The sequence below is a fragment of the Seriola lalandi genome, unplaced genomic scaffold (assembly GCF_002814215.2).
Source record: "Seriola lalandi dorsalis isolate HSWRI2012SDOR001 ecotype SW California unplaced genomic scaffold, Sedor1 jcf7180002054412, whole genome shotgun sequence".
In the NCBI taxonomy this organism is placed as follows: Eukaryota; Metazoa; Chordata; class Actinopteri; order Carangiformes; family Carangidae; genus Seriola; species Seriola lalandi.
In genome coordinates, this window is record NW_019524965.1 from 699,530 (window position 1) to 726,869 (window position 27,340).

At 40.7% G+C, this 27,340-nt stretch overlaps 3 protein-coding genes across 5 annotated transcripts; all 3 read right to left on the bottom strand.

Annotated features, from left to right (window-relative positions):
• Window positions 1-918: 918 nt before the first annotated feature.
• LOC111657772 (transcription factor MafG) lies at window positions 919-16,314 on the bottom strand. 3 transcript variants are annotated; one of them, XM_023410077.2, is made up of 3 exons: window positions 16,151-16,314; window positions 5,471-5,543; window positions 919-5,384 (listed from the first exon to the last, which is right to left on the bottom strand). In XM_023410077.2, exons 2-3 carry the CDS (start codon window positions 5,504-5,506, stop codon window positions 4,932-4,934), a joined length of 489 nt encoding a protein of 162 aa, XP_023265845.1. In that variant the 5' UTR covers window positions 5,507-5,543; window positions 16,151-16,314; the 3' UTR covers window positions 919-4,931. The 3 variants fall into 3 exon arrangements, with proteins under 3 accessions (XP_023265845.1, XP_023265850.1, XP_023265849.1); XM_023410082.2 differs by lacking the exon at window positions 16,151-16,314 and adding an exon at window positions 15,403-15,867; XM_023410081.2 differs by lacking the exon at window positions 16,151-16,314 and adding an exon at window positions 14,803-15,373.
• A 203-nt stretch (window positions 16,315-16,517) lies between these two features.
• Window positions 16,518-20,969, bottom strand: pycr1a (pyrroline-5-carboxylate reductase 1a). Its single transcript, XM_023410010.2, has 8 exons — window positions 20,833-20,969; window positions 20,522-20,593; window positions 20,335-20,405; window positions 20,046-20,225; window positions 18,840-19,061; window positions 18,644-18,736; window positions 18,057-18,220; window positions 16,518-17,755 (listed from the first exon to the last, which is right to left on the bottom strand). The coding sequence occupies exons 2-8, from the start codon at window positions 20,586-20,588 to the stop codon at window positions 17,587-17,589; spliced, it is 966 nt and encodes a 321-aa protein (XP_023265778.1). The 5' UTR covers window positions 20,589-20,593; window positions 20,833-20,969; the 3' UTR covers window positions 16,518-17,586.
• A 729-nt stretch (window positions 20,970-21,698) lies between these two features.
• myadml2 (myeloid associated differentiation marker like 2) lies at window positions 21,699-24,275 on the bottom strand. The gene has a single exon (XM_023410019.2). The coding sequence runs from the start codon at window positions 23,417-23,419 to the stop codon at window positions 22,508-22,510; it is 912 nt and encodes a 303-aa protein (XP_023265787.1). The 5' UTR covers window positions 23,420-24,275; the 3' UTR covers window positions 21,699-22,507.
• Window positions 24,276-27,340: the final 3,065 nt, after the last annotated feature.

Sequence of the window (27,340 nt, forward strand, 5' to 3'; positions counted from 1 at the left end):
GTATCTCTGATAAGCAGGCATGTCCTCTGCCATGGTGACATTTGCAGAGTGGAAGCCCATGCCAAGCTTTGGCAGGGCAGACATGGTAAATGAACGGCCTTGCTGATGGGGATGGCAACATTAATTGTAGAGCAGGCTGTGGTCTCAGAACTGGGGCAGGCACCTGCTGCAGAAGTGGGTGAGGATGAAGAATGCTGTCCTAGATTGCCCACCAGCTCACCTTAACCCAACCCGCCAAATTAATCAACTCTTCAGAGGCCATCCGGTTGTCTGGGGCAGGCATCCGAGGAGGGAGAAGAGCCTGTTTTAAGGCACAGGTCACACAGACCTGTAGGAGCCGCCTCCATTTAAGCGAGGGGGGAAGAACAATACCATGCTGCAATGGTGCTGAGACGCTGGGGTTTAGACTTGCCCTGCAGGATGGAGTGGTTAAGATGTAGCTTGTCTTCAGCCATCTGTCTCTTTGTCTCTGCATGTTCTCTCATGAGATGTGTTTTGAATGTGCTGGGGTTGAAACGCTGCTGAGGAGGGTGATGTTTGATGAGGTGCGCTGAGACAGACGGGGTTTAGGAGCCCCACAGGGAGCAGAGATGACTAACTCACTACTCCTCCTAATCTAGGACAAGCACACCTAGACATCCTTCATGACTCTAATGTTTTACTCGTGTCGGGCCAAAAATATGTCCACTGAGGTTAGCCAAAGTGGGTCGCCCAACAGCTTTTTTTGGATCACAGAAAAAGAAATCGTGCCATCTAAATGATCGCTGTCTTCTAAAACCCACCCTGGACGGCAAAAATCCTTCCCCGCCAGTTTATTTTTACAAGTATCAAACTGGGTCAATGACGCCACAGAATATGACAAAACCCAATTTCAACAGTGTTTAAAAGCCTCTAAAGACAGAGCAGCAGTGCTTAAAATCCTTTTTCAAAACATTTTATTGGTCTTATAGAAAATAAAGTAAGCTGTATCAACAAACATACAATATATACATCAATAACTTAGACACCTCAGAGAATCACGTTTAAATCCACAGTTGTTACTGTATATATGAATACATAGTACTTATCTACAGATTGCAAAAAGTACAATAATTTAATTTATAAATAGTTACAATTAACTATTGTCTGTTTTCATACAAAGTACTGCAATATTTTATTACAACCCATACAGAAAAATAACAAAACAGATTATTAACTTTGTATTACTCGCTTTAGTCAGATTTTTATAACTTTGAAACACAGACCCACTCCATGGAGTAAGAGGAAAAAACCTGCACAGTCAACAGTTTACAAAGCATAATTTCATGAAAAAAGCCAATGTCTTGAGAGCTATTAAAATCAACTGCCACACAAGTGCTGTTATTTATCCTCTCTAACATGTTGCTTGTAAAAAAAAAACAAAAACAAACAAACAAAAAAGCCATAACCAATTAAAAATTAAATCTGCAGAACAAATTACAGTGTTAAGATCAATTCCAAAACACACACTCAACACGAAATGAGAACAGAAATGCTGTGGATGGTGCTACAGCAAACAACGAGCATTAATGACTGGTGTAGCAGCAGAGGAACCTTACTCATACAAACACACACACACAAACGCACACCCAGGCATACTTAAGAAAAAAAAAAAAGATATTGCAAGTGGCCCTTGTGTCAGAATCTATTGTAGCATCCATTTCACTCAGTGCACGAAACTGAACATACTGTATATATTATAGCAATGTCTTTCATTCAGATATCCAAGTCCAATTTATGGATCTGCAATTCAGCTAATTTAAGACCAGAGTAATTAGGGAGTAAGGCTTGAGTGCAACTGTTAAATGATTCCTTTAAAAAACACTGTACACTATTACAGTTTTAACATGTTAGCTACTATAAACAAGGGCCAACTGCTATTCCATTTAGGGATGCCAAGTCAGAGGGCAAAATAAAAACACATTTTACAAAAAAGAAAAATCTACAAAAAAAAACTACAAAACAGCAAGGATTATTAAATAACAGACCATAGTCACTTTGACAATATTGATTACTCTTACATCTACTCTTTCACACCTTTCCACTGAGTTGCATATTAAGGGTCACTTTTTCACAATGGTCATTAATACCTACTGTAGCTACATACTATACACCTGTATGTGTGAGAAAGAGGGAGTCGTCATCTCTAGCAGAGATTGAAAGATTGGTCAACGGTGCCACTCGAACACCTTAAAGACACTTGACACGAAAAAAGATTCACTCCACAAGACTGCCACAGCAATAAGGACGCCAACATCAATACTGGGCTATGTCAAGAGTCAGATATATATTTTTCCCACAGTTAACCAGTCAATGTAGATAGCTAAGCATGTTGACAAAGTGAGGATAGCATACTTGCACACAGACAGTATAACCAGCACCCAGGTCTCTGGCATGGAGTTTTGCTGAGGCGTAGTTTTGAGAGTGACTGTAGATTAACACCTTGCCGACACTATAAGACGTTCTGACCAGCAGGAGTGAGAGTGAGATCTGGATGAAGTGCATTCAGTTAATGTCATTACACAACTACTTTCACCTTGAGGTGTAAAACTGCTTCACTGTTAAATTCCTTTTAGAGGACCAGGAGAGTGATGCGACACTTGGCACAGAAGGAGCGCTGCTGGCAGCTGCTGTTGATTGTAATTCTACGTGGTCGTGCTGTGTCTCTTTCTGAGTGTGGATTGAAGCCCTTTATGACATGCTTATTATAAAAAGAAAAGAAAAAGAAAATGAACAGAGCTGCCATCCCTGCTTCCCTGCTTCTCATCTAGAATGGTTTGTTCATTTTTAGAGTGACCTGTTTTGTCCTGAGCAAAACAAGCAGGAGCTTAGTGCATACAAACCCTCAGCCCAACTCTACCTCTTTTAGTCTGACAATCCGAAGACCAGTGGGTAAATTTACACAAGCGATGCTGCGCCATTTGGCGGTTATCCTTTAAGTTCATTGATGCAATTTTATTGTTATAGTCTTGAGAAACTGCAGGGTTTCTCATTAAGATTTGGAGGAAAAAAAACATCTACAACTAAACTATAAAACTGTGTGTTAGCTTCACATTTCTTTTAGTCTGTGAAAAGCTGAATTTGAGGGGCTACTCATTCTTTTCCTGCCATCTCATTCAGACCAATTACATGGCTGAAGTGAATACAATAATGAAATCTCTCCATTAATGAAGTCGTTTACTTTCAGGTTGCGGAGGATGTATTCAGAGGGCATCCAGCACCAGGTGCAACCAATATTCCAATTCTGTGATGACAGTATCACTTTTAGCTTCAGGTGAAAGCCTTTCAATTCATGTCCACTAATGCCATTTCACCCAATTCTGTCTTACATGGGTCAATGTGGTAAACTCTTAATGACAATATGATTTGTAACTAACACCAAGGAAGCAGAGGATATCACAGATGCCAATACGCACAAAGACAATTGACCTTGTTTACACCACCTAGTTTAGCTCTACAGATTTGTTTTAAATAGCACAGCATTGACATCTATACAGTGAACGACACTGCCAACTTGTCACTTACACATCACATCACGCGCTACCCCACAGTACGCGCCTAGTCACTAGAAAAAGCTATCAGACTTCAATAGTAAGCCACTTTCGGTACAATTGCAAAAAAGATGTCACAGGATTTTTTTTAAGTTTTCTTTTTCTGTATTTCTATAAACAATGGAAGGTAATCTACCTAGTAATAAAAATCAAGAACCCAACATTAGACAAAGTTTTCTACACCTTAACAATTCAAACAGTAAAGCTTGTGTAAAGATTTTTTTTTTTTTGGAAATATCTGACGGCCCTGTCAACAAGTAATTACAAAAAATGCAATATATATCTTTTAAACAAAACAACTTGAACATATTTTCTCTATGAGCAAAAATTATGTTTCAAAATGTTTGTGGATTTCACTGTCCCCACAAAACATGAGGATATTTCTGTAATAACATTCAGATTTTCAGATATTGTAGAAGAATCTTGTCATATTGGAATGGCACTCAGCTCTGGAACAATATCATTAAGAACTGCTGATCATTTTTAACGTTTCCACTTAACCATAAATATGCAAGACCTCTTTGTATTTTCAGTGCATACATATATTATTGCATCTACCAGTCATATTGATAATGACAAGTTCATTAAAGCCTGTCACAGATGCATAAACAGAAATGAATGCTAGATTTGGGAGCATTATTTCATGCTTATATTCTTGACAGACGACCAACAAAATCACAAATTGGACTAATTTACTAGTTTTGGGTTAGTCAGGCTGTTTTGAAGACATCTGTAGCATTCACACCAAAAGTTTGTGACCATTTGTTATTTTACCTAATTTAAGTCAGTGCATAATAACAAGCAAAAGGGTTCTAAGTGAGATATGTGCTGGCTCTTTTTTCAGTTTATGTTGGGTAATAGGCCAGGAGTAAGCCTTTTTGTTATTTCACTAAGTGTGACAAGTTGTGAGACTCTACAAATTCCAATTCTCAGGACGGAAAAGTCTTAAGAGCTCAGTCTTAAAGTAAACACACACATCATATACAGTACCTCATCAAAAATCAACAAGCTATTAACAGTCTGAATTTGATGCCACTTTGCATTTTTTCCACCCAATATTGCCTTGTTGAATTTACAGTTCACTTTTTAAATGAAATGTTTCAGTATTGCCAATATTTCACCATTCACTAATAACCAACTGATATCCTAAAATATACAATTTGATTGCGTCATCCTAAAGCACAACATGTCTGTTGACGAGTGCAGACTGCTGAGTCGTACTTTCAGAGTGATAATGGGAAGCATATTGTTAGTGTTAGTGCCAAGGGGTAAAACTGAGAACTTACACAGGTAATCCTGTGCCATGTTACAATGCACTGACTAGTTAAGTCTTGAAAATCTTCCTCCCGCCCCTTTCTGCTACTACGACCTAGCCTCCGTTTTGGATTTGACGATGGTGATGACGCTGGTGGCGGCTACTTTACCAGGGATGAGGGGCCCTATGACGGAGGCCATAGGTCCCCTGGCTGCGGTGACGGGGTTACGGGCCACAGTCCTGGCAAAGCTCTGCAGGGCCTCATACTTTGAACGCAGAGCATCCAGCTCCACCTTCATGCTGGCATTCTCTGTGGCCAGCTTGTCCACTTCCTGCTGCAGCTGAGCCTTTTGCTTCTCCAGCTCCTCTTTCTGGGTGACACGCTTCACCCGGCAGCTGGCAGCGTAGCCCCGGTTCTTCAGGGTACGCCGCCGCTGTTTCAGCTGCAGGATTTCTTCCTTCGACAGCCCCCGTAGATGCTGGTTCAGCTCCCGCACCGACATGGTCACCAGCTCGTCATCTGTCAGGCTGGTGCCATTTTCCCCTGGCTCCCGCTTCACCTGCGGATGGGGGTTAGTTAGTGTTGGTTGTTTCGTTAATGTATAAAATTATTCAATCTTAGTTCTGTGTCATGCAAGCTATTTACCTTCAAGGCCTTGTTTCCCTTGTTTGTGGTAGTCATGCCACGAGAGCCGCGTCCACCTGTACTGCTGGTTGGTCTGTAGGTAAGAAAACTCACCATCAGTATAAAACAATAGCACCAAAAATTTTCTATGAAATACACAAAAATGTATTTTCTGGCAAATTAGCTACAGCATAACTAAGTCCTTGAAATTCAAAAAGGCACAAAGTGGGTCAAGGTCTTCAGACTTCCTTGTAAGTGATGCCAAGTCTGCTCAGTGAATGGTACCTGAACTACTACTGCAGCTGTCACTATGAACAGATAACTTAGTGGTACGCACTTCCCCCTCCAACACTAGTCAGTTTGAGTAGGACCAGGCAATGCAGTTGAATGGGAAGTGCCTTGAAAGATCTCTAACTTGAATCCTGCACTGCATTTAAACAGCAATGTGGTGAGTCACGAGGAGAATGACATTTAGTTGGCTGGCAGCAATTCCTTACAATTTCCTAGAAAACAAAACTCTAGAGAAGTCACTTCTATTAAGTGCAGCCTTTCAGAGCAGAACCAGACAAACACATGAACTGACTGAAAAGACTCAAGCCTTTCTGCTGCACTTACAACCTCAGCTAAAATACATTAACATAGGGGCACAGGGCAGTCTTTCATGTACTATACGAGCTATCCAGTCTAGACAGTGACACCTGTCTAGATTTGGCCAGTGTGAGACTATAATCCCATAAATCAATGAAAAAAGGGATCTGCTGTAACCACTGCAGAGCCCCAACTACTCCAGAATAACAGCACTGCACTGCAGTTTATTCTGTCATGTCAGTACTGAGGGAACACCAAGAGAAGCTGTGCAGGCAGGAAATCTAACCTACTGGTGTTAAGACAGACAGAAGGTTGGGTGCCTTTCACCATGTGAGCTCTGTCACCAGATAAGCGTGCGCGCAAACACACACACACACACACACACACTCACTCACTCACACACACGCGTGCGCACACACACACACACACACTTACACACACACGTGCGCGCGCACACACACACACACACACACACACACACGGCCCTGGGTGCTTTACAGTACACACCGTAAATGCTGTGTCAGCGACACAGGCACCCACCACAGTCAGCTCAGCCAGCACATTGCCTCGGTAAGCTGATTTACACAGCCCAGCAGTGTGTGTTTGTACTGAGCACATAAACAAATACATGTGGGCTCTTACAACTTTTTAGCATCAAAACAGGGTATAAAAGATTCCTAAGAAAAGAAATCCCAAAAGGAACTATTGTCTGTGTGGGCATGTGTTTGTAGCCTACACGCCCACTAAGCTTGTCATCATGCATATGTGTGATGTGTGCAGAGAAGCTCAGTGAGGGAAGGAAAGGGGAGGAAACACATGAGTCGTAGCTCTGAAGTGCACTAAGATGGCCAGGATATTTCCATGGCAACAAAAGGGTGCTACAGGTGAACCGGTCACCTGAGCCAAACAGGGAGAGACAGACGCTTGTTAAAAATGACCTGAATACGACACTATCACACGGGCTGGGGACATAACATGAGGTCAGATTGTGACTTGCATTCTTGATGCTTTCACTTCAAAAAGTCCTCTGGCTCCTCATAAAACAGCAATGTTTCTCTGTGCTGCAGATACCCATATAAAAAGCTTTTCACAATCTGCGGAGGACTTTTTAAATGTGATACTTTCATCCCTGTTGGGCCAGCTATGAATAGCTGACTGATAGTAACACCTACCTTTCACCGGCCTTTGTGGTGACTCATTTCCAGTAAGCATTTGGACCACAGATGCAAAACATAATGGGATAATGGTCTGCCTGATGATGCACAGATAATGGACAAATAGACAGGAAAGTACTCCACTAATAGCTACTGGGATGAGAGTAGAAAAAAGGCTGCATCTTCCAAATTTCATATTAAGCCTATCATTTCCCCCTCAGCAGCTTAGACCCAACATTGTTCAAAAACCAGTTGGATTCTTGAATGTGCCGAGAGATGGCACATTGTCCAGGTTGAGAAGGCATATTCTGTCACACAGCTGTGTAGGGTAACATAGTAGGCATGGTTTGGCACGCTGAAAGCTTACCATATGACACTGTGGAAGGACTGCACCCAGGCTGCAACCCTCCAGCACAGGCTGCTGCCAACAGACGGCTACCAATGACAGGGCATGGCAGCACAACACAGACAAGGTCCAACGCACAGCTGCTGCCTTCCACTACCAGGCATGTCATACCTCACAGAGACAAAGAGGCATGTGCACATAAACACACAGAGGGGTTGAAGACAGGAAAACACACCTATAATTTAAAAAAAAAAGTGACAAGGGAAATTTCAGACTTGCTGCACTGATTTGATTGCAAAAGAATGCCCTTGCATTTGACAAGTTTGCCCTCTTCACAGTCACTATCGAGGACAGGAGACACCAGTGTCTTCATTGCACACAGGTATTACCTCCCATTAATGATTTCTTGATTTCTGTGTGTGCCTAGCAAAAGGAGCAGGAGGTGAAAGCTGCAGCTTGGAGCACAGGGCCAGTGACGGCAGGGAGCAGGCGCGGGGACACAGATGTCTTTTGTAGGTGCTTGCTGAATTTTTATGAATCGCCTGGAAGAACGCTGACAAATCAGAGCTGATTGCTTGTGGAGGAGAGACATCACACCCACAGGAAATAGAAAACGCTGAGTGTGGTCACCCAGAGAAAGGGAAGGAGGAGATGGTGAGAGAGACGGACAGAGAAAGAGAGAGGGAAAGAGAGGGTGAGAAGACAAGAAAGAGAGAGAGAGAGCGAGAGAGAGAGAGAGCAAACAGCCCTGTGAAAAATGCACGCTCGACATATTTAGAGGAGCTTGAGAAGAACAGGTTGAGAGAAAAAAAAAAAAAATACTGATCTCAGCAAGGACCAAAACCAAGGTGCCAATTAGGAAGTTGTGAAGTTCAACTAACACGATGAGAGCAACCCAGTCAACCTTCAAAAGCTGTCTGTGTTGATCTAAATCTATGGAGGGCAGCTCACGAAGGTGGGGTCGGCTTAGGTTGAGACTCAAGGGGGGGTGGGGGGTGGGGCTCTGGTGGGATAAATGCTGATGTGACATGATAGGTCCGGCCTTGAGCCCGTGTCATGCTTTAATGATCGCATCCCCTCCACAGGATCTCTCCAGGAGGGCTGCCAAGGATGGACACCATTAGCTAGGGGACCCTTTGTTGAGGGGGAACTGAGGCTACAGCATCCATGCACTGCATCCCCTGATGAATATTTATCACTGTCGTTGCCTGCCTAAGGTGGGGGTGGGAGACAGGGACGGGGGTGGGAGGCTGAATAAAGATGCTCAGGAGGTGATTCTTCAAGGATACATCCAAGGCTCTTCCATCAGCGGCTGTCTCAAAATGGCGGTAGGCTGGTGGGGGCAGCGCGGGGGGAGGGGGTGGATTTCTGGTACTGAAGGTGGCACGCATGGTGGTTGAGGGCTGCAGGGAGAGCCAGCTCCACTTGACAGCAGTGTAACAAGATTATCAGGGCCATAAGTGCAAACAAAAACCCCAGCAACCTGCCTCAGAATCCAGATTACGACAGCGTCTGCTCTCTGAATACTAAACATGGCTGGGGAGGACTAACGGGGTGCAAGCTTTACTGAGACATGACAGTGGATTGCATATCACATAACTAATCACATGCACACCTATCCACACAGAGACAGATTACCAAAACCACACAAGCACATATAAATTTAACTTGTCATGATCAATTTTTGAAAAGAAGCGTCCAGGCACTTGGCACTGGCAGCTTGCTAATGAAGTGAATAAAACTAGACAGTGGAGGTGCATGCTGATTAAAGACTGTTTACAGGCAAGCACGGGCAGCATCCAACAACGGCAACTCAGTTCTGTGAACCTAAACAGCTGAATATCATCTCACACCAAAAGAAAAAAACATAATGTGGCTCATATTTTCTTATATGCCTAGTTTAAATCTCTCTCTTCTGCTATGACCAGACCAGCCTTATAAAGAAGGTCTGTACAGCCTCAAGAAAAAGACATAGGCGCTAAGGCCCAGATGTAGATTAGGCTTTGGTTGGCCTGGCATGGTTTAGCACCGCTTTCAACTCTTTGTTTTTGCAAAACCTGCACATCTTAGCCGATTAACGCAACACAAAAGAAGAGAGCTGGATGTGAAGTCAGTATGATCACCTATTCAGTTTCTCCGATCAATAATGTATGAGACTTGTAGTCTCCCACCCCATTATCATGGACTTTCCACAGGAAACAGAATGATGATAACCACAGAGATACCGAAAAGGACATGATGAGATGAGTGTGTGAAAAAATAAGGGGAATGTCAGCACTTTCTCATTACGCTTTGGCTCATTAATTTCTGCTCTGTGCTTATTTGTTGTCCTGTCCACTTGCTCTTTCAGGGTTGAGATGCTTAATGCAGCCAGCCAACATGTTCACCCTGTATGCCATAAATAGTCATTCTCAACACTTCATGCCTGATCAGAGCCACTACTTTTACTCCCTCCCTTCTAATTCAGAGTTGAAAAGATCGCCTAGATATTCAGATCTAATCATTCCTCCCTTCAGCTGAGTGAAGTCAATTATCAAGCAAGCTCCATGTGTCGGGCGCCATTTAACTGCAAATTAAAAATCAGACTCCTCTGATAGCTCTGGAAGAGTTACTGGAAGACTGGTGTAAACTTGTGTATGGAGACAACAGTGTGCGAGCGTGTCTGTGGGAGAGAAAGGTACGATGGGAAGAGGGGAGGGAAGCTATTAACTACTAAGTATTCAGAGCGTGAAATAAGAGTGACAAAAAAGGGGGAGAGGGGAAATCATTCAGCAGCTTTCAGAGGGAAATGTGACATGCTTGCAGTAGAGGGGAAATACTAAGCCAATACTTTTGACCAGTGGAGGTTTAGGGCAATATTAAAATAGCAAATAACCAAATTGATATCACAACCTTTTCAAAGGACTGACTCTTAAAATAAATACAGTATGACTCTAATTAAATGGTTGTTGGCAACAGTCTTTTCATCATCCTGATGTCACTCTGGTCTGCAGATGTATTCAGGCTACATGAATAGACAGATGCTGAATATAATGAAACACGCTATAATCAACATTTCTGGGAATCAGTAAAGAAAAAGATGAAGTTCTGAAACAAAATTTGGGATTGATGTTTTAGGATTTCTTTTTTTAGGATTTAGATACTTGCTGCATTAGGTTTTCCACAAATCGTAAATGACAAATTGAAAAAGACTGAATTGCTGCCTGCTGCATAATAAAACTCGGGAACATTTCACAGGTGCTTGGGATTAGACTCTCACCTTATTTGTTAGCACCTAAACCAGGACAGCTAGCTTAGGTAGCCTACATATTTCTAATTTTACAAAGCGTTGAATTCTAACTAGGACCAGAATCAACATGATACAATACACAGAGTCTTAAAAAAAATATCCTTAAAATTACAATTGACAATGCCTCACATCTGACTTGTTTATACAATGTAGTATAGCAATTATTTTGATGCCTTCATTAATTAAGATCATTTATTTAAAATTGTATTTAGCAATTTTGGAAAGATGAAACAATTATAATAGCGGTATTTTAATAGGTACCATCACTCCTGACCTAAGATTACACTAGCCTTTCAGGATCAAGACAAATGGTATTAGGCTAATAATTAATTATCCTGTCTCTTTAATTAAAATAATTAAATACTACCAAGATATTAACCAATATTTGCTCCATTTTATAATCAGTCTAAAAGATTCAAGTATTTCTAACTGGACAAACAGTGGGTGATGAAAACAGAGAACATTAAAAACTTTTAAATATTGTGGAACTTTGTGTAGTTTCCTGATGTAAATTTTTCTGTTTATTTACATACAAAACTAACACTGCTTATGTGTCACAATTTAAAAATAATTACCATAAAATGATGCACTCTAATAGACAATGGCTCTGAAAAAAGCCCCATATGGAAGCTAGTAGGTTATACCATGCAGAAGAGCATGTGGCACATTTATGTCTGAAATTTGCATCTAGTTCATGTGGTTTAAAGGGAAAAACATGAATCACTGCCCTCAAGGGATTTTATATTTTCTGAAGTCACTGATAATGTGAGGGATATTTAAAGGGACTTGGTTTGGACTGGTTTGCATTAACCAATGTTTCGATACATACAGAATCTATTTCTAAGCTTGATAGCTGCTGTTTACTCTTGGAGCTGCTCTGTTAGTAAAAGCGGTGGGACAAGAGAGGAGATTTCACTGGCCTTACACAGTATCCGCCTGGAGGACTTGATTAAACAGGAAGAGAACAGCTCTTGATACTTCGGCCTTGCACTGGCAGAGGAAGTAAGGGTTGCAGACGACCCACACACTGGCAAAATATCCAGGAGCTTTACTACACTGGTTGCATACATATGAAATTCATATTGCATTGACCTAACAGCTACAACACAGCCTTTGCAGCACAAAAGGCTAAACTACAGCAGTTCAACAAATTTTAACGCAATTTAAAAACTAAATGATATTGAAATAAATCACATCTGTGATTACTACCACTGAACAGCTATGATTTTGAGGTGGATTCTCTTCAATTGAAAACACCCCTGAGTGATAAGGCCATCAAATAAACACAGCTTGGCAGCATGACCAAATAAAAAAAGCAAGAAAACAAATTTATCATCTTATTTTTTCCTGTGGAGTGCTTTGATTCAAATGCAGTCAGTTAGCACAGTTAGCAGAGTTACCACCTGAAAGTAACAAAGATGCTAATTTCTATTAATAACACTGCCACCATTCAGTTCACATTATAGCAAGTGATTGATGATGTCTGCCTACAGGATATTTGATGGAGCCTCACACTCAATGATTGCCCCCCCCCAAAAAAATTGCAATTAAATCACTCCAGAGTATAGTCTGAATTAATAATAATGCGTTCAGTACCAATAATTTTAACGCAAGTCTGACCATTGCAATGATCATCCCTCCTCCTGTTTTCTCACATATTTTAGTCTGAACTAAAGCTCAAAGTATTGGAATAAATTAAAAACTGAATAACATGTCATAGAAGGTATAAGTTTTGTTTGAAATTTTCTTTTTGTAAGAGTAAGGTTGCAGGTTTGATCTCTGCAGCAGGTTGTATGTCCATTAACATTGTGTTTAAATGTTCTATCTGTAAACTGAACTGCAACCTAGTCAGTCTGTGTTCGCCAGGAACTCAGCTAAATAAATATTGAATAAATATCTCAATGTTGCATTAAGCAATACAGACCAAGCAGGGAAGTTTTTAATGATTTAATGTTTGCCGCTTTACTTTTGTAAATAATATACATTTTTAAATATAAATAATATTTTGTGTAAATAAATACCTCACAATTCTAACTAAATATTGTCATTTTGTTGAATGGTGCCCATAAAATGATTTTGACTAAATGGAGGAGGTAATAAAAATATTAATGCTGGATCCTGCTGCATGTATAGCATAATGTAACCAAGTAGAGTCCTAATTTAGAAGGCATTTATTTGAGAAACCCAAAGATATTTTCAGAGAATATGTTAATTTGATCAGGAACCAATACAGACAGTACTCAGGCACAATCATCTGCCTAAGTTCCTCTCCAATGTGGGTTTATACACTGCTTATCACAGAACAAGGTCTCACTATCCTGAATCTCCTTAGAATATTTTAATCATATTGAGCCCAGAACATATCAGAACATAGGGACAACAGTCTAATTTCGTCTCCTAAAACTCTTGAAAATGTAATGAAACTAGATGTTTCTTCCCTGTGTGAGTCACTAGGTTCATTTTAACTTAGCATGTTACACAAGTATGGGTGTGGTTAAATCACTTGTTTTTAATGTCAGTTTACCACTGATGTGTCCTGCACATAAATCAGCCAGAGTAAAAGTAGGTTACATGAAAAACAGAAGCCAGTGAACGGCTCCACACTTACACTCGCAATGTTGCGTCCGATATTTGCTAATCTACATTATGAACACACAGAGGGCAGTAATGAACATGCCAAGTCTAACTCAAGCAGCAAACAGAAAAATCATCAAACACACTTGCTACTCTGTCTGGATGAAAGTATTACTTTGAGAAGTGGAGCGGGCATATCGCAATGCTAAGCAATCATAATCCGCACTACACTTGCAAGAGGTTTCATCACCAACACTCCCTCCCTATTGCAAAAAGGGGGGAAAAAAACTATATTGATCTTTTTCTCCTTTCCTTCCAGGCATTCCCTTTTCCCCGTGCAGCTTAAGCAGCACTTTTGTGGACAAATCCCACATTTGTGTTCCTTTCTGGAGGCTGTTAATTGTCCTGAATAGGCTAACTACTCCCAAGGCACAGCTGTGTTGACCAAACAGAGGTGTTGGTGGCCAGACTGTACTCTATGCTGTGTAAAGTCTTGCCTCATGTTTCATCAACCTCACATATCCTCTTCCAGCCTCCACCACCTGCCCATTCTGAGCAACGCCACTGGATATGAGTTGTGCACTCGATTCACCTCTACAGTATCAAGCCTTATTTTATCTTCGCTACCTCAATGCAAGAGGTGATAAATCTCAGAGCTGATCTCCACCACTCCCTGCCTTCATCCACACACCATTGCCAGCCCCATCGGGCTCTTACATGGGCCCTCATCTGTTCTTGTTACCTGCAGAGAAAGGCAGAGATGGGCATTACGCTTCATTGCAAAGCCGAGCTTCTGATGTGGGGCTGGCCTGTCTGCTAAACACACTTCAATGCCCTGCTCCCATGAACAGGGATGATGAAATAAGTTGGATATCTGAGCAAGAATGGGCAACTTCTATCTGTTTAGCCCTGCCTATATATGCTCAACAGTTTCCAAGGTGACTTTTCAAATTGCACAGAGATTCTCCATGGGTAATTCATTACCTGCCCTCCATAAGCGTGCACTCTAATAGGCAGCAAATTTCATCATGTCACACACAGGGAAATAAGAGCATCTGCCAGCCCAAAATAAGAGAAAAGAAGTCTTTCACTGCATTAAATAATGTCACAAGAAAGCTGTTTCTCTGTAGTATTAAGTAACAAATATACAAGGCGTTCAAAGCAAGCCACACATATCAAAATACTTAAATCCTACACCAGCTTTTTATATCAAATACTACCTAAATTAGGTGTTGTTTTCAACTTCCCATAATCCCATAATTACACATGACCCATTTTAAACAGCCACTCATTGCAGGATTCCATTATAACAACACAGGCATAATATATTGCTTATCATGCATTTTTCAAATGGATTTGACATCGCACTTGACACCCAAGCACTTAGTCTAAATGTACTCACACCCTGTTTGTTGATGTACATCATGACAGCACTGCAATAAAATGCACATTCTCAGCTGAATGTAGATGAGCCTATTGATAAATGCATGATGGTCATCACTTGATGCTCATGGCATGATGAGTGACTTGCACAACAGATCAGCACCATTTCGATCCATCTCCTCAATGACGGCGGCTTGGTGATAAACATCGACCCTTATCCACCGAGCAGACCTTTGTCCGGTGGTGCCATATTTCGGGGTGGATTGTGAGAACGTCTAAATACATCATTGTGATGATTCAGCATGATAAAAATACCGCTGCTTGTTGGTTGACTCTAGTAATAAAACAATACTGTGGTTAATTGCCTGAATGTGATATTAAAGCCAAGGACGGCGGGTTTGGTTTGGCACTGCCATTGTTACAATTTAACCAGTGGTTAAATGAATTGTCACTTCAGGTGAACCAATTCAATACGAAACGATGGTTTGGAAGCATTTCCTAAAAGATGAAATCTGTGCATGCATTTAAAGCTGCACAAAAGCTGCACAACACGATGCTCAGCCTTGACAATCACATTCATCTTTGACAGAAATGCCACGAGAAAAATGTTGCAACCAACCTGATCTCGCTAAACCGCTGCCTCGGCTTGCTCTTGCTCCTTTTCACAACGAGGTGATGAAGCAGCAGGTTTGAACGGCAAGAAGCGCATGAGTTGACAAACCACCAAGAAGCGCCGTGATATAATGGACACGAGACGCCCGGACAAACTGTTTGTCACAAAAGCAACCTAGTTACACAGTTCTGACATTCCACGACTCTTGTATCCAGCCTCTCAACGCCTGCTTGTGAAAGTGGCAAACAACTCCCCGCCTACAAAAACAAGCAAGCGAGGAAATCCCCGTGCTCAGCCTTCCTACTATAAATGTGGCAATAGAGCGATTCCTCTGTTGGGGAAATCACCGTTCACGCGCGAAACGCACTGCCTGCCGCGCTACACCAAAACCCAAAATCTGAATGACATGCTTTATTCGCGGCTTATGAGTGTGTACAAAAGATTAGCTGCCATCTCAGCATTGTAGGAGCCCAACCATTGTCAGCTCTCACCGACTACACAAGCACTTCCGGTACACGCTTTCAAAATAAACCCCTTAAATGCGAGAACGTGCGCTAACCGCTTGAGTGATGCGGCCCCTCTTAGTTTGAAAACCATTTTTGCCATCAAGCAGATTGAACTTGACGACGGTAGATGCGAGAAGCTAGCTATGCTAAAGCTAGCGGCGGCCAGCTTGGTGGTGCTTGTCAGCGGCGAGGCGAAGGCATGCACACTCAGCATAACAACACCGACTCTGTTTGGTTTCCAGACCCACCTGACTTTAAAATGACGCTCTCTGAAGTTGTAGCCGTCAAGGTCCTCTACTTATAGCAACATGCGGGCGACCAAACATTAGAGGCACAGTTGAACCTTCGGTTTCACTGACAAACGCTCCCAAACGCCAGCTCGTGCTCTCCTTGTTGATTCCTTTCTCTTGTATCGAAGCCAGACGTCACCGTGTTTGGTCACGTGCCTTCATTCATGAAGGATCTTCTTTCCTCACAAGAGAGAAAAATTATAACCAAAAACACATCACCCATTGTTATATTGCGGCTGCTAATACCTGTTGGGTGACTGGAAAACAGTGCTGCTGGCATTTACTGTATCTAATACCTGTTGGAACAAATAAATCACACCCATGGTATGCTTTAAAAAAAATATTTAATAAGGTTTTGAAAATATCCAGAGTTTTATTGTATCATAAAATATTACAGTTAACACATTTTAAGAAAATTCTAAGGAGTAAAATCTCCTATTGGACATAATTTTGAGACTGCATAAATACAAGTTAAACTGTAATATCATCTCCACAACAAGATGCACTTGGGTTGCCTTATGTCCCACCATGATTTAATCAAAACAAAGTTTTACCTCAATAATATGCAAATATATGATGTAATGCACACCAATATCTAACCAAATAATCTATTCCATACATGGTACATATGGTGCAAGTATGAAGTTTCTATTATGTATTGTTCCTGAGTTATCATGTTCAGAAGAAAAATCAGCTTCCTCCTAATTAAGTCAAATAGCTAATTAATTAGTAAAGATTTTCCATACCAACATGCTTGTCTTTTCATACTATATACTTGGTACCAGCTTAAACTTGTTAGCTTTAAGTGCTAAGGAGTTACAGCAATTTCTGGGAAATCAGTGCTATCAGTGTATCTATTGCATATTGGCTACTTGTGGTCTGCAGAGTCACAGACACTAGCATGACAATATAATGCTATGTACACTGGTGGCAGGACATAAAAAAACAATGGTCCAGAGCCTCACTGCACACCACTGACTGCATGGATAACTAGTAAACCTAAATTTTTCCATTTACCATCAGAAAGGACCAAGTGAAATAACATTTAGAAAGCATATAACAACCACAGATACCATACATTAACTGACTGGGGAAGTGATGTGATAGCACAGGAAGCAAACCTTGAATGGGTAGGTACCAATTAAGAATATAAAACATTACAGGGGGAAGACATTTCATTACAAAAATATTATATTACTCATTACTCATAGTTTTTCATATTGTCAGGCATCATCCCAAATTCTGTTGATTTTATTCTAGAAAGCAAATCACTTGGTTATCTTATGTTTCAACAATCATCTGCCTGGAGTGGTTTATTGACAGCCTATATTGCATCACCAGTGAAGTGACAAGTCACATTAAAGTGTGCAGTTTCTCTGCCTGACAAAAAATGATCAGTTCTTCTTAATCCTGGGTTTGCTGCTGTTAAACATACTGATCCCACCGGATCTGACTCCAACAGCTTCCGCGGTCACTCCTGGCTGCTGCAGCACTTTGTCCAGAGTTGTTTTCTTTATGGCAGCTGGGGAGATCCTCTCTTGGTCAGCCAAAAATTGAAGTTCCCTTTTAAGAAAAGGTCAGGAACACAGAAGCATTTACAAACCAGCATGCAATATACATATTTAGCACAACAAAGTATAGTCGCATAATACTAATCTTATCATTAGGTAATTAGTAAGCAGAGGATATAATTAAAATGATTTGCACATGGCTCCATCTACCGTCTGAATTACAAACTTTAAAAAAAAAAAAAAAAAAAAAAACTCAGCCTCAGACAATTAACTTAAAAGCATTTCTTGAATCCATATGACAGGGAATATGATTTGTTAGTTTGTTTGTCTTGCATTATTTCTTATCAACATACCTAGTCCTAACACAGGAGGCCTCCACAGCATTAATCAAGAGGCTGCGGAAGCCACCACTCTCCATAACATGCAGGGCATGGATGGTGGCGCCCCCTGGTGAACACACATTGTCCTTGAGTTGCCCAGGGTGCTGCTCTGAGTCCAAGAGCATTCGAGCTGCTCCCTTAGAAGAAACAGAAAGTGATATCCACATCAGTCCAGCACAACTCTGATCACGTCATAAACAACCTGTTTTTATCAGATGCCACATTGGAGCTGGTTTTGTTTTCACCTTTTGAGTCTCTTTGTGTGTATCATCATGGCAAAATGGGGTCATGTAGACACCTACTGAAGCGAGAACTACCAACTATATGTCTGTGGACAGATTTTTCCAATGCACAAAACTTAACAGCTGTTTTCTTGTTGTTATTAATAATCGAGCTGTCAACATGATGGTGGACATCAAAGCTGGTGTGATGTCACTGCGAGAATATCTTTCACTTTTTTTTTTCTCATCCAGATACGGTTTATTCAGACTTTGTCTAGAACAAACCAAAACAAGCTGCAGTTCACATCTGGTATAACAGAATTAGGATAAAGGCCATACCAGCAGGGCCTGGGCTCCGAGGCGTACAGCAAGTCTCCTGTTTAGGCCCATTTTCACTCCACCATCAGCAAGAGCATCTACAGCGGTGAACGCCTGCAAGGCCACAATCATCAAAATGAGGGAAAACAATCAAAAAGATGAATTTTTTGTTAAGACAGTATTCCAAAACATGACAGATATGATATAATTAACTCACGTAGGCAGGACCACTACCACTGAGACCAGTAACAGCATCAATCAGGTCCTCTTCCACCTCAGTGCAGTATCCTACACTGGCCATCAGCTGCTCCAGAAGCTTTCCATCCTCCACCTCTGCATGGGTACCTGTGGCGTACACAGTGGCCCCTTCGCGCACCACCACTGGAGTGTTGGTCATGCAACGCATTACCTTTGGAGCAGAGCGATACTGCTGCAGCTTCTGCAATGGATAGCAATGCACTATTTCATGGACTGCCTTAAGAATACAGACAAAATTGGGCTCACTTGCGGTTATACCTTCAGAGGATAGGTTCACAAGTCTGGCCTAAAACATATAGTCAGATGCCCAGAATTCACTCTTTGTGTTTCCCTCGACAATGTTTTGGTGTTTTATTTGTGGAGGAATTGTAATACAAAGAATTTGCAGTAAACAGACTGTAACTTGTAGGGATCTTTTAACAGCCACCATGAAAAGTGGGAATATATGAGCATGTGAGTATTGTTTTAAGCCAGACTTGAAAAAACATGACGCCTATCCTTCAACTTGAACAAAGCTAATATGCATCAAAATTCATATAAAAATATACTAAGGGTTGAAGTTGCATCTGCTTTCGTGTGCCATGAATTTTTTTTTAGCATTTATGAAGATTAAACAATCTAACTTTATATATTCATAAGCTGCTAACCAATGTCATGTTACAACATGTGACTGTTTTGCCGGAGGGTCTGCTGAGATCAGACCATGAAAAATACAGAGAGAACCTTGTGTTAAAATTGTGCGGCAGTGTACTCATAACAGCCGAGGGCTGAACTTACTTACTAAAGACATGAATTTTACCAAAATTATTTATCATCCAGAGCTGGGAGATACATAACAATGTCATCAGGGATTTCAATTATAATTATGTTGTGCTACACTACAGTTTAAACGTGTTTTGCTGGTTTTAAAAGCACTGTTCAGGATCCAAGTTTCATTTCAATTTTACAATGAAAAACAGCATCTACCTGCTGAACATCATATCCACATTTCTCAACTGAACATACCTCTAGGCTAGATACTGTGCACACACTATTGTCTAATCCAAGATAATGCAAAATAATTAAGGACTGAGTTATTAAAAAGACATTTGACTATTCTTCCACTTCAGCTATTAACTATTTCTATTCTGTAAGTAATGTGGGAAAGCAGAGGGCTATGACTTGCCTTCTCTATGGAGCTGATGGTGACACCTGCCGCACAGGACACAATAAGGTGACGATCTTCGATGTCTGATCCAATCTCATCCAGTACAAAAGGAATGATGTGGGGCTTCACAGCAAGGAAGAGAACATCACTCTTGTTCACTGTCTCCTTGTTGCTGGTGGTGAAGTTCACACCCAATTTCTGTACAAATGACATGGGTTTCAGTATGTCACTTGACAGAAGTACACATGGGAATACATTATGTGCAAGCAAAGCAATTAATAATACCTATCCCTAATTGTCTACCCACCCGCAGTCCCTGCACTGTTGGGAGATCTGTATCTGGGGAACTGGCTGTGATTTTGTGGGTGGCAATCACGCCTTGAAGGATGAAAAAGTGTCCAGAAATCATTTCAGTGTGTGACTGCAATCAACATACATCAACACCATAAGTCAATTCTGAATAATACACACATGGGAAAGTATGATTCACTCACCTGCAGCTGAGAAGCCTCTCACCAGAGCGTGGGCCAGCTGACCCGCCCCTATGAAACCCACACTCATTCTACCTGTGTGTGTGAAGAGTTGAAAACAGTTACTTTAGTAGGCATTAATGCATTTCATCTTAAAAAAGATATATGATTGGCTAAGTCTAAAAACGGATGTGCTCGCAGCTTTTAGCTATGTTGTGCTACAGTTGTAAACAAACTCCAACTTCCTTATTAAGCGAAGCAACATTTCTAAACACACAAATACACAGCAGAAATAACAACTAACACTGAATGTGTATGTAATGAAAAAAACTTACGAATATATCGAAGAGCCCCTAACTTCACCGAGTCACCGACTGATACAACAACCGTTCAACAAAGACACCTGAAGTTACAACACTGTCAACGTGGCCCGGGTTGGCTCGCGCTGTACCATACTGTACCTTGGGGAAATCTTTGACTGACAAGCGAGAAAGCCAATGAATCTGTACGTTTGGCCAACACGCAACACGTTTGACCAATCACTGCTGTCAGAACGATAACAGTGGGCTGGGTTATATAAAGCCGAAAAGCCAGTTACATCAGGTAATGCCGCGGGGTAGGTAAGTTGACGGTACTTTACTATCATCTACTGGTGAAAAGCTTGAAAGGCATGTTGAAGACAGTGTGGGAATGGAGACAGACATGTTATCCTGACCCAGAAAGCCAATGGGAGGCAACGTGTAACCTAGTTAACAGATGTAAGTTGCCTGTGTTTTCTTTTATTTAATCAATGCTCCATATTTCTTGGTCTTGTTCATTTATGTCAGCCTCACACACTCGACATTGAAGCTGCTAAAATATTCACCAGTATGGTTGTAAAGCTTTGCTAACTATCTTTGGTAAAGCTTTGCTAACTAAGTTTGGTAAAGGGTATCGAAGGCCATGTGGCTGCGCTCGTCCAGCCCACAAAATAGATAGAAGGCTTTTGAGAAATAGTGTGTGCTAATTTGATTTAACCAAGCTATGGATCAAATGTACTTATTATTAACAATTAGCACAAACAATTTCAATTTCGATTTTGAACCTTAAAAGCCCATAAGAGTCTTCTGTCTTCTGACAGATGAAAGCAAGGCTTCACATATCAGCTACCTCATGTAAATAAAAGGTAGAGTAATCAAAAAGAACAACACACAGACTGACATACATAGCCAACTATTTGATATTTTATTAAACATGGAACATGTCAGAAACAAATTAAGAAATATAACACTGCATAATTGTGCTTATCGCAAATAATCCATTTGATACTGTTGTCAAACTTTTGCCTTCAAAAAACGTTCACGTATTAGATACATTTAACATTCAGTGGATAACAGGAAAAGCCTAATAAACTCAAACTGTTGACATTACATGTATGAGGAATATAATATGAATTGGGAAAAAACAACAGCAAAATGGCTTTAAAGCCAAAACCAAAAGCTACATTCAGTGCATACTGTAGACTTAATACTATGCATCTCTATGAGACATTTTATTTTTTAAATACAATTAAATAAATTGCTTAGTCTTTGTAAGACTGAGGGTGTCTATCTGACATAGCACTGTTCTGATACTCTAATCACTATCACACACTTGCATAGGTATGTCTTGTTTGAGACCACCAAAGGAACTTGGAGTGGAAGGTGCTGAGATGGACATGTTTCCCAGAGTTCTCTGTGGACAAGGTTGCTGAGATCAGCTCAACGGTGCACCTGGCATGCTCTCCCCGGTAGGTCCCTGCAGAACTGGAGAAAGGCCTGAAATACTGTAGTTTTGTTACCTAGTACAGAGGCCTAATACTAGAATAATAATGAATACTGATAATAAAAAATGTTACACATACATAACAATAAATTCATGGATTCAAGGGAATGAGATCTTTACAGAGACCTGACTGTTGAGGGCATGTTGGATGTTCAGACCTTCTTTATTTGTCTCTGAGGCTTAATAGTCTTGAGGGGGTAACATTTTTCAGACAGCAGAGCTGGAGACAAAGCGAATCCTCTGGGAGTAAACAAGATCAATAAAATATAAGATTAGGTTGACATTGGTGAAAACTGCCACCACCAGCTTACTGTCCCAGGGACATTCTCCACGTGGACAGTCCTCAGGACGAGTAGCGGTGCTGTATTTCTTATCAAAGCTGAAGATGGGCCAGATCAGTGCAGTACTGAGGTAGAGGATCACGGCAAAGAAGGTGTAGACAACTACAAATCGGTCAAAGGGGAACCGCAGGGCTGAGGTCCTTCCAGAAACAGTCAGAATGACCACTATCACAGTCACAGAGAAGCACAGGCTGTACACCACTACACAATACTGGGTAGCAATGTAGAGGTTGTACTCGCTGTCATTGGCAAGAGCCCCGAAAATGATGCAGGCCACAAAACCCTGGACCACCTTGAGTAGACCAGACACAGTGGCCATATAACCCACCACAGCCCCTGGTTTGGCTCGAGTTAGGAATACCTCAGCTCCGTAGGGGAAACAGCAGACACAGGAGCAGACAGTGACAGCAATGCGATAGATTTGAACCTCACAGCTTTCATCAGGGCACTCTGTCTGGAGGAAGTAAACAGGGTAGACCACAGATGCGGTGATGTACATTAGAGTTGCCAGCATTGCAAAGGCCACAGTGAAGTTATCCCAGGAAATGGGCATGCATGTGTGGAGCCGTGTAATGTCCAAGGTGAACACGACCAGTGTCACAGCAAAGCAGAAGCACCACACAAACATGCAGAAGGTTCCATAGGTGGCGCTGTAACCTGCACTGTGGGACACAAGGGCCATTATAGTGCAGCCAAGTAGCAGCTGGCACATTCGTGCTGCACCTAAAGGTGACAACACAGCATCTTTGTTGAGGTAGTGTCCTCCATGAGAATCCATGGTGTGTTTGTTGTCCCCCAGAAGCAGTTGTCTTTCTTGGTGGGCTTCTCAATGTCCTTTTCTTTGTCTTGGCGTCCTTGCGGCCTACTGTTCTCTTTCGTCACAGACCTCACCCTTTCCTTCCTCCCTTATAATTTTACCCTGGACTTGCTTTGTAATTACAGCACTGGGCCTAAGTTACATTTATACACTGTTATGTATAAGTTTGTACTGTAGTTTTTAATTGTAAAGGACATTTAGTAAGACCTTTACCTTTTTGATTTGCAAGTTTTGTTTTAAGCAAATGTCACAACTTGGCTGCACACGTCTATAAACTATGCATATAGAATCTTTTTTTCTATAAATTATATGAAACTGGTTTCTGTCCTTTTTTAGTTGTGTTAGAGAATAAGAGTATGATCCTGGTCTTACTCAAAGCTGGGGTGTATGTCCTCAGAAATCTCGGTTTTTCCTTGCTTTCTTTCTTCAATCACCAAGTTGTCCAGTGCATCCAAAGTTTAAAGTGAAGTAAGGGCTTGTCCAATAAGCTTTCCTCTGTAAGTCATATGCAGAGATCAATCTTCCAACAATAGCCCTCGGCGCTGAACAGGTGGACTAGTTTGTTGTCCTGTCAGTCAAGTCCCGTTACTCCATGATTCGATCCTTGTAATTTCTTTACTGTAGGCCCTTAACTGTCTGTGAAGATCACTCAAACTGTTGGCTCTGTCTCTTGCTCTTTGTCTTGCTGTTTCTGTCTGCCTATGCTTCTTGGATTTGGTCTCCCACTCTTTCTTGCTCACACAAGCACACACCCTCCCACTCCCTATGTGTCTTGTGTGTGTCAGTGTGCACTCTTTGGATTGCTATGGGTGGCTGTTTGAATGAAAGTTTGTGCCGAGCCCAGGGTTACAGGCCTCACCAGGTCTATAAATAGGGGGTCTATATTCCACAGAGGGGTGGGAGGCTACATGTGGCAGGCAGCATGGGAGTCGTATTTCTAGGGAGCACCCAGAGAGGCTGAGTCAGAGCTACCCTCAGTAAGAAACTGGCATTTATATGCAGTGTAATGACAGGGGGGGCAGTCTTAGACTCCCATTAGAGACAGAAATTACATACAGGTCCAGATGGATGATTATACACAAGTGATGACAGATTTGAGCTATACATGTGAGAGGGAAGTGGAAATTGATTAGCAGTTACTTAAAATACTTGAACCTGTGATAGTAGTATGCCATGATTTTTGATTTACAGTGTGCAAGGTGATTCTTACAGAAAACCACCAACTAGAATAGTTTTTGAAGTCATGTCAAATGGTTTCTGAAGTTTTTGAACACATCATATTAAGACTATATTGTCTAAATCCTATGCAGTACATTTTTGTAAATATCATATTATGAAAAAATATATAAAAATACAGAATAGTTATAAAAAACTTTTCTATCTTTGTAATTTATTGGAAATGGCCTAGATTACCCTTACTAATTAGATGACTTTAATTGTCTGCTGTAGATAACATATTTGTCTAATAAATATAGTTACAATCAGGCATTGCCTTTTATGTTCTTCAAGGGTACTCCACCGATTTTAAAAATCAAAGTCTGCATGATGTGAAAACATTTGTATTGAGCCTTTTGTAGCTGCAGATTATAAATTTGAAAATGAAAAGAATGTAGGGGTGTGGAATTAGACAGAGAAGAGCTTCACTCCTCTTTTCAGCTTGAGGCTAGTGGGAGCAGGCTACATTAGCTACTTCTAACGTTAACACACCCAAATCTCCAACCAAGCCACCAGGGGTCAAGTTGCATGGTGGGTAATGTTTGCGCCATGTTTTGACAAGGAGGAAGAATGCGAGGAATATTGAATGCAAAATATGTAATATTCTGTTTCTATCCTTTTTTTTAATCCTTGTTCAAGGTAAGTCTGACAACATCACAGCTAAATCGGTGGAGTATTCTTTTAATGTTGTAGTTCACCTGCCGTAAATTAGTGCCAGTAGGGTCTGAAATGTAGATTTTTCTAGGTATAAGGTTTTAATTTGTGATGAAAAACTACAAAAAATTATTCATTATTGGTGAAAATAATTCTCATGACACATAAGTTTACAAGTAAATTGCTAAAGTGGCCCAAACTGAGACGACATCATACTTAAACCTGCAACAAAATCAGAAGTTGATGATTGTGTGTAAAGATGGCTGTGACTCAGGAGATAGAGCGGGATGTGCACTAATCGCAGACCTTTTATCGACGTGTGAGTGTATGTGCGAAGAGGTGATTGAAAGTCAAATTGTAAAAGCTCATGGATAAATAACAGCAGTCAATTATCATAAAGACAGTGAGTGTATCAAACAAAAAGGCTGAATAAGGGTCACAGCATGACAAAGTGACCTTTTACACAGCGCAGAGAAGCTTTAGCTAGTAAATATCACCTTTTGTGCTGCAGAACTGGAAAAAATATTGTAGACTGATTGTTTTAAGTTTGAGAATATCAGTTCCTTTCCTATTAGTTATGAGTCAATTGCAGTTAAATGAAAACATTTCTCAATTCACTTATATACCTAATCTGAAATATTTTCTCATTTTATGGGATTGACTACTTTGCTTGAGATTTAACAGAAACTGCTAAAATACAAGGTGTTAAAAAACCCTTGATAGTCAGTGTGCGTACACTAAGCCTCATATCCATGATCAGATGTGTCAAAATAGCGACAGACTGTTATGGCAGCCTGAGGGAGCTGGTGAACTTACCTCCTGCTAAAGCCTTTTCTACTGTGACTGTAAAATAAGAATGAGAATTGTGTAAATACCAACACTGTACTTCTATTACTGCTACTTTTACTGATGGTGTTGATAGTGATAACAATAGTAATAGGCATAATCATAACAATAATAACAAGACTGCACAGCATTACCTTGTAGTACTTGTAATGTGTCTTTTCTTTTAGGTCTGATACAAAGACATGCAATCAACACAAAGAGAAAAAACAGCAATGTATTTACAATTTACAAAGAATCACTTCTCTGTGAAAATAGCACTTATAAATATGATTTACATAACAAAATAAATATGTAAATTACCAATGTAGCTTGAGTTTTTTCTGTTAAAAAATATGTTACAGAATAAAATTACAATTAGTAATACCTTTCCTTCTCTGGTGTGATGCGAAATAGAGGTCCTTTAAAAACATCATTTATAAAGACATCATTACAACAACATTGTCATTATATTAAAAAGTGATCTCTATTTTGAAATATAAGCAGGGAGTTGCAATAGTGAACACTTGAAAGAACCTATACAAATACTCAAAACAAAAAAAAAAAAATACAATACACAATATTTGTCTCCCTTTAAATGTTCATTGCATTGATCTGAAGATTGCTGAACTACTGAGGTGACCTAACATGAGCATGTACCCACTGATTGAACAGTCTTCTTGTGATGATGTGGCCTTTGAGAAAGAGGTATAGGCTATATGTAATGGCACTGTGATGTATGTGTAGCTACTGATAGACGCTAAAGTGCTTCCAGGTCCACTTTAGCACCACAGTCTGTTTCAGAACATGACTCAACCGGACAAGATGGCATCTTCACAGCTGTCGAAAATATGCCACTTTTCCATTTCTTTCCAGAATGAGTTACAGGGACCTTTTCTGTTTATCCCATGATAACAATAATGTAAAGACTAGGTGGAGCATTGTCTGTCTTTTTCTTTTCATTTCTTTAGTAAGGAATAACATCTGATATTTGTAGGTTTAATTTCTGTAGCCCTACTATGTATGTGTGTGTTAAGTTGATTAGAGGAGTATTAGCATCACTTGTCTCTCTCTATCATTCTTGCCATTGTTTTAGAGGTAAATATAAAATTTCCTTTCTGATCCAGTGCTTTTCTCAACTTCTCATACGTCCCCTTTTTTTTTTTTTTTTTTTTTTGTTGTTTGAGATGT

Bases quoted from the DNA above. Each gene is read 5' to 3' on its own strand.
- LOC111657772 (XM_023410077.2), bottom strand. From the start codon at position 5,506: ATGACTACCACAAACAAGGGAAACAAGGCCTTGAAG. The intron at 5,385-5,470 runs GTAAATAGCTTG...CCCCATCCGCAG, and splicing joins AGGGAAACAAGGCCTTGAAG to GTGAAGCGGGAGCCAGGGGA.
- pycr1a (XM_023410010.2), bottom strand. From the start codon at position 20,588: ATGAGTGTGGGTTTCATAGGGGCGGGTCAGCTGGCCCACGCTCTGGTG. The intron at 20,226-20,334 runs GTGGGTAGACAA...TCATTTGTACAG, and splicing joins CAACAGTGCAGGGACTGCGG to AAATTGGGTGTGAACTTCAC. The intron at 19,062-20,045 runs GCAAGTCATAGC...TATCCATTGCAG, and splicing joins CCATCAGCTCCATAGAGAAG to AAGCTGCAGCAGTATCGCTC.
- myadml2 (XM_023410019.2), bottom strand. From the start codon at position 23,419: ATGGATTCTCATGGAGGACACTACCTCAACAAAGATGCTGTGTTGTCA.